Below are 7,501 nucleotides of genomic sequence, written 5' to 3' on the forward strand. Positions count from 1 at the left end.
TAATTTTTATTTAAATTAATTATACTAAACAAAATAAGGAAGAAGATAGAGAAAGAGAGGAAAAAAAAAGTGATATATGAGATTTTTTTTTATTTAGTTTTGATTTAAATTTAAAATTTTATAATTTTAAAAATAATTTTATTGTCACTAAATAAAACTTTTATTTATTTTAAGTTTAATGGGATATTTTATCATTTCTATAATAAAAAAGAAAATTTTTAATTTCGTTCATTCATTTCGTAAGACTTTGATGAAACGGTGCGCACAAGTACACGCACACACAGTGTCCTGCTTCCACTCCTCCTGAGTGGTTCAGGTATTTTGTCTTCGCCGTCCTCGGAACTTGGTGTTTCTGTTGTAACGGTGGAGTAGACGATGACGGGTCGACGTCTACTTGGTATGCCTGGACCATGGGCCGATGATAATCGTGAGCCATCTGATCATTATACAACAAAAATTGGTGGACTTCCTGTGAGAATTAACTGCCTGGTGATTTCATTTCCTTGCTAGAACGTTTCTTATCTCAGTTATTTATGCTGTTCTTTTACAGGACTGGCCTTTTCCTCTAGAGGCAGTACCTCCCAATCTGCTTAACTGTGGTACCTGTGGAAGAAAGCTGTGTCTTGTTGCACAGGTTTTTACTGATTCTTATTCTTGTTTATTTGTTCTTTTTTTGAATATATGATTTGGGTATTAATTTTTTTTTTTTCAAAGGTTTATGCTCCAATCTCTAGTGGAAGGTTGAAGATTGAAGATCGTCTTGTCATGGTTTTTGGTTGTGTGATGGCAGAATGTGGGAGCACTCCTCTTAGGTCTTCAATTTCTGTTTAAAGTCTCTTCTATTGATTGATTGTTCTTTTGGAAAGAAAATAAATTTCTAGTGACTTGCAGCTGGCGTGCTCTTCGCCTACAGAAACTGGATGATGGAAGAGACCCATCTACAAGTTCTGAAGATGTGGTTCCTGTGACGACTTCTCCTGCTTCAGTTTCAAAAACCGACTGGCTGGAGGATTTGGATTATGAAAGTGATGAGGACATGGATCTTGAGGCTTTGGGTAAAGCACTTTCTGAAGCTGGAAGTTTGGCTTCTCATTCCAAGAAAATGCATAAGAATGAGCAATCTGAGACTGTTGTCAATTCTTCCCCTTTAATTCCAAGGATAAGAACGGTTGACCTGGAGCTACCAGGTAAAATTTTCCTACTAATTCGACCAAGGCAATTGAACCTTTTGTTATTTCTGAATTTTTGAATTCTTGCGAATTGTTGTCTAACTACTTCCTATGGTTTTTGTCAAGCGATTCATTGATGGTTATTATGTTAGTAATTAATCATTTTGTTCCTTTTATCTGGTAATTGCAGTGGTTCCTTGTTTCTACGTTTATACTCAGGAAGAACCATCCTCAAGGGATGTTTCTTCAATGTGCTTGAACTATTCCACTCTTTCCATTAAGGAGAAACAAAGAGATAATGATCATCAAGAACAAGAAGAAGCTTGGGGAGATGAAGGTTATGAATATGATAAAGCTTTAACTGCCGACAGGACATACCTCAAGTTCAAGAAGAAGTTGGATGCTAACCCGGAGCAATGCTTCAGGTATTGAGTCTCTGGAAAATAGGTCTTGAGTTGCAGAAATTTGATGATGGTGATAGCTTACAGTTATAGTTATGGACAGAGTATGGTCTCACATTGTGGCTGTGGTGCCACTTGAGGGCTCCTTCAACAAATAAAACTGAGTAGATGGTTGAGCTACCTTGTTCACGCTTGGTCAAGGTGCAAAATTTAGAAGCTATAGAACTTGGCTAGATCTTTCTAGCTTTATGTTAAGAAACCTTGCATGGATGCTATTTTGACCTAGATTTTCCTGCTCTAAAGAAACTTTTTGTAGTGGGACTGACTTGATGATTGTAAGTTCCCAATTATGCTACTTAAACTTCACCATAACTTGAAATATCTTTGTCCAACACTTCTACATAAGTAAGTGTATGGATACGAAACATAATGGAAAATTGGATATAGTTATTGGTTGCACATATGTACCAATATCAGACACTGGTGCACAAGTCTAACTCACTGTTCCAACTCGTGGATGTTGGCTGGTTTCTTGTTGTCATACACATATTTCCAAGGATGAGAGTTCTTTTGAGACTTCAACTATGTTTTACCTTTTTAAGGTTTGAAGAGAAAGGGTTTGGGTCTGGGCATTGAACCTGTGACCTCCACTTGCAACCTATGGGGATACTAGTGGAGCCAACTTCAGTTGGTAAATTTTATCTTCGTTATCATAATAATAATATTTGATTCATCTCCATGTAGTTACTAAAGAAATAGTTAATCTAGCTTTTAGATTTGTGAATTTGGCTTCCAGTTTGAAGTCATACAAAGTATATGTTTTGAGCTCATCTCTGGTTTTCAGAGTTGTTCATTCCAATACAATTTCAGACTGACGACTCATTTTTTTGGTATATGCACATTTTTACTGTTCCAGAACATTAAATGTTACAATGGCTTTTTTTCTTAATCAGTCAGATGTTTGTCAAGTTGACTGCTTTACCATCTCTGTGCCAGTTAAATTTGTCAGTTCTTTCCTACTCCCTTATATGGAATTCTAATGTTGCTCAAATAAATGGTCCTTTGACATTCCCGCCTACTCAGGTATTTGTATGGTGGGAAGCCTCTTCTAGCAACACCGGATTTGGGAGACCCTGGGTCATGTGAGCTTTGTGGTGGTTCAAGGCATTACGAGATGCAGCTGATGCCCCCATTAATATTTTTTCTACACGATGCTGCTGATGATTGCCAAAAACCTGCACTAGAGAATTGGAACTGGATGACACTCATAGTTTTTACTTGCTCCAAGGTGAGTTTTCAACTTGTGTTAGCTCTGATGACAGTTTTGCTCTTATATAGATAAACTTTGCTGTAGTTAGAATGGCTTGATGCAATGAGCTGCCATTGATGAATCTGGGTTAATTAACCCTTTATCACTAATTTCATTATTGTCACTTAATTTTAATTTGTCATAAAACATATTCAATTTTAGTTTTTCAGTAAGTTCATGTTTACTAAATTTCAATTGAGATTTGATTGGATTTTCTGATGTAGCAGCAAAGTCCTACCGTCCACTTTGATTGTGCGTGTATGTGTGTGTGTGTATATATATAATCTTATTTGCCTACCACATAAAAATTCTATCAAAATTCCTCGAGAATTTGATAGTAGTTATCCAAGCACAAATTGGTTGATTTTTATTTGGCAAATAAGATTAAGGTGATCACACTTAATTTTAGTGATAAGTTTAAAAGCTTGGTTGAAGAGGCTACTGGAAATAGAGAATCGAGAGGGGGTTCTTTTGGTTGGGGTGGTGATGGTGGTCAAGACTATTGCCCATGGAAATCAATAATGTTCTGTTCTTATGCTCAAAAGTATGATAGCAAAAAACCACGAAATGATAAATGTGAATGAAAAAAATGGTTTATTGTGTATGCATAGAATTTTTTTTGTGGAAATATTCTTGTCCATGCTTTAGTTGATTGATATGAGAATCTACTTCCTAGTTTTACTGAGATTACCTACCTTTACTTGTTTTCATGACTCTCATGCTCAGTATTTATTACCTTTAAGTACTTGTATGCATAACTTTCATGTTGAAATGTTATTTCCAGAGTTGTTCCAACCCATCTTATCAAGAAAAATCCAATACTGGTGGCTGGATTGTGGCAGAGGAGGCTGTTGTTGTACAACTTGAGAAACCGCTAGACGAGTCTGTTCATCTGGGTTTTTTCTCATGATCTGTAACATTACTTTCCAGAAAGAAATCAAAGATTTCTTTTAAGAGCAAATTCATGATTATACATTGATATAGTGAACTGACCTCTGGATTATCTGTAACACCAGTGCGAGATTCAACACACAAGTGAAAAAAAAAAAAATCCTTCTAAATTTTTAAGATTTTCTTTTTCTAAATAATAGGAGAGAAAAATTATGATAGTAAAATTTGATCTATGAATTTAATTACAAATTTATTGCATATGTATGTAACTAAATCCCATATATTATAGTTATATATTTATATTTATGTTGTTTTGTGAGAATTCGAACTAGAAAGTGTAAGTATTATTGTTCAAACTATTATTCAAAAAACCTTTTTAATTATATTAATTAAAAAATTTTAATTTTAAATTTAATATATTTTAATAATAAAATTTTAAAATAATTAAATTATTTTTTAAAAAAGTTTTTTTTCCCAAAATACATAAATTGGTACTTACACTTTATATAACTCATTTGACCCCTATAATTTTAATTTTTAAAATTGATAAATCCTTGATTATACATATATAGGTCTTAAAAAAATAAGCCACTTTAAATATTAAAGTAATTAAATTAACATCATCTAAAAAATAATAAAATAATTTATTGATTAATTTATATCAAATTTTAAAATTAAATAGTAAAGATCTTTATATCATTTATCAAATATAAAATTATATCAATTGCTATTATAATATATTATATTATTATATTTTTATAAAAATAATTAATAATCAATTTAAAAAATAAATTAATGAGATTTAAATATTTATTTTAAATTGATTGGATTTCTGGTTCCCTTGTTTTTTGATTTATACTGGTTCATTAAAATTAAAATTAAGTGTTTACCATCAAATTAGATTGAATTCTTTTTAATTTTCAATAAAATAGATCCGATCGATTGATTCAGTCTAAATTTAATAACTATGATTTTATTACTTTATTAAGATTTAGGAATAGCAATGGGACGGGTCAAGAGTGAAGATTGCTCATCCTATTTTCGCCTCACAAGAATTTGGGGTCAGGGCGGGGTGCTCTCTGTCAGGGTGCGAGACGAAACAAGTTTCCTCGCAAATAATGTAAGTTTTACACATTATTTTAATAATATATTTATATATTTTGTTAAAATTATAGTATTTAAATATATAAATATATAAAAATAAATTATTTTTCAATAAAAAAATATATTATTATGCGAGGCAAATTATGAGATTTTAAGGCAGGGAGAAGATCTTTCTATCCATGCCCCATACAAATTAAAATCAGGATGGGATCGGAAAAAATTGATTGAATTCGAAGAGGTTAAGTGGGTTCGAAAGCTTTTGCCATCTCTATTAAAATTGTCCATTTATGGCAATTTCTTCTTTGCTATGGGCCTTGTTATTCTTCTTAGTAGCTTGCTTCTCTCGTCTAACCTAGATCATAATTGTGAAATGGGTCTTATTTAAGCTTTTCATGCATAAATATCTAGTTAATTTAATAGATTTTTTTATCGATATTTTTTGTAATAAATTATTTGTAAAAAAAATTTAATTAAATTCTCATATAATTATATTTTATTTTTGTTAAAATAATTTTGTTAAATTAAAAAAATGATTTTTTTAAACATAAGAATTAATAAAAAAAAATTTAATAAATTAAATTTCTATAAAATTCTTGTTTTTAAACATGTAACATGAGAAACCTCACCAAATTGAAATACAATTGAAACCAAAGGTGAAGATAGCATGCACATGCTAACCCACTTAAGCTCTCAAATATCATTATCATAAATTTTTGCGTTTAAAAGGTGGCTTCTTAATGCTTCATAATTAACTAATACATATTTTTTGTGTTTAGCTTCCGTGGAATGTGTGGTTGGGGCACAACACAACCATGCCTCATGCAACTGAAAGCACGTGCTTCCCTGGTGGCTTAGAACCTGACAGAGCTAATGGTAATGGAGGTAGTGGGGTTGCCATTGTAGGAACTAAGCGCAACCAAAGTAAATAGTGCCTCCGGTTAAACCACTTGGGATTACATATCCAAAAAAAATAAAAACAAATTAAAGGATGAATATAAATGAAGAGATTTTAATATTAATTTATTTATTATTTTAATATATAAAATAACTCAAATATTTATACAAGTTCAGATTAAAAATAAATTAATATATAATTTACTCAGCACTCTCTTTAAATTTAATAATAAATGTTGAGAATTTTTTAAAAATATATTAATTAGAAATTATTAAAATTTTAAAATTTTAACCATAGTAAGAATTTCAAAATTAATATATATATATATATATATATATATATATATATATATATATATATATATATATATATATATATTAAATTGTTATCTATAGTATTTAAAATAATATTTTTATAAAAAACACTTTTTTTTAACTCCATAATTTTAATGATAAATGAAATTTAAAATAGATACACATAAATTATCAGAAAATTAAATGCTCATAATTTTGAATAAAAAAAATTGATCAACAAATTGAAAAAGCATCAATTGATTTATAACTTTTTAAATATCTAATACAATCATTCATTTCATTATTTATTATTATTATTATTATTATTATTATTATTATTATTATTATTATTATATAACAAAAAGATTTGATAACATATGAGAAGAAACTTTCGTTTCTTTGCAAGATTATATATATATATATTGAAATTTCAAAAATCCTTATTTATCTGAAAACATTGTAATTAACATGTTGTTCTTCATGAAAATATTATTAAAAATTTAGTATTTTCTTTAATAATTGTATATAAGTGGATCTTTCCATAAACATAAAAAATTAATTTCATATTTATATAAATAAATAAGGATTATTCTGAGTGTTTTTAATATTTTTTAACTTTAAATAACGTTAATCTCCCAATTGAATGTGATGCGTGAAAATTATTTTGTGTTAATTTTGTAATTAAGATAAGATTTTCCTTTTTATTCTAATGATGTAGCATTAGCATTTTTCTATTAAAAATGGAAAAATTTTTTCATTAATAAAAAATAGAGTACTAAAAAAAAATAACATATCATATTTTTATATAAATGAAATTAACCGATCATAAAAAAAAGAAATCGAAAGATCTAATAACGTTTACTGTAACAACCCGATTTTATATATATAGAGAGAAAATATTTTAAAATTATGATTGTAATTTATTACTAGCTTATTCAAGGTCTTAAATTAATATTTTTAAAATAATGATATTTCACCTCATGAATGTCATTTTCTACATGTATTATTATAATAATTATTTTAAATTGTTATTTGTAATTTTGTTTTTATTAAAAATAAATTAAAGTTAATTTATTAAATGAGAAAAAAACTAAATTTTCCTAGAATATATTTACCTTTATCTTTACTAAAGTTTTATTAAATTTTAACATAATAAAAGAATTTTGGATCTAATTGTAAACAAATAAAAAGTTTGGGAACTTATTTGTAATTAAAAGTTAAAAAAAAAAACTTTTTTTTTTCGGGCTGTCTTCCCCCCCTCCCCCCCATCTCTTCCCCGTCACTCTTCCCCTATTTTCTTCGACAGTCCCTCACCCCCACGGTTGGCGAGGCACCCGGTGACTTCCCCTTGGCTAGACCACGGTGATGCATGGCAGGACGACAGGGAATAGTGGCTCATCGACAAGGAGATTGAAGAGAGAGAGAGAGAGAGAGAGAGA

General features: G+C 29.4%; 1 protein-coding gene across 1 annotated transcript; it reads left to right on the plus strand.

Annotated features, from left to right (window-relative positions):
- The first annotated feature begins 206 nt into the window (after positions 1-206).
- Positions 207-3,840, plus strand: LOC110650193 (uncharacterized). The gene is made up of 7 exons (XM_021805034.2): positions 207-471; positions 551-634; positions 715-812; positions 892-1,187; positions 1,360-1,594; positions 2,654-2,858; positions 3,664-3,840. The coding sequence occupies exons 1-7, from the start codon at positions 376-378 to the stop codon at positions 3,787-3,789; spliced, it is 1,140 nt and encodes a 379-aa protein (XP_021660726.2). The 5' UTR covers positions 207-375; the 3' UTR covers positions 3,790-3,840.
- Positions 3,841-7,501: the final 3,661 nt, after the last annotated feature.

Source organism: Hevea brasiliensis, chromosome 7, assembly GCF_030052815.1.
Source record: "Hevea brasiliensis isolate MT/VB/25A 57/8 chromosome 7, ASM3005281v1, whole genome shotgun sequence".
In the NCBI taxonomy this organism is placed as follows: Eukaryota; Viridiplantae; Streptophyta; class Magnoliopsida; order Malpighiales; family Euphorbiaceae; genus Hevea; species Hevea brasiliensis.

What these genes read in the sequence shown, in the direction of transcription:
- LOC110650193 (XM_021805034.2), top strand. Translation starts at nt 376, where the DNA reads ATGACGGGTCGACGTCTACTTGGTATGCCTGGACCATGGGCCGATGAT. An exon ending in AGCTGTGTCTTGTTGCACAG is followed by an intron (nt 635 to 714) that starts GTTTTTACTGAT and finishes TTTTTTTCAAAG; the next exon opens with GTTTATGCTCCAATCTCTAG. An exon ending in GGTTGACCTGGAGCTACCAG is followed by an intron (nt 1,188 to 1,359) that starts GTAAAATTTTCC and finishes TGGTAATTGCAG; the next exon opens with TGGTTCCTTGTTTCTACGTT.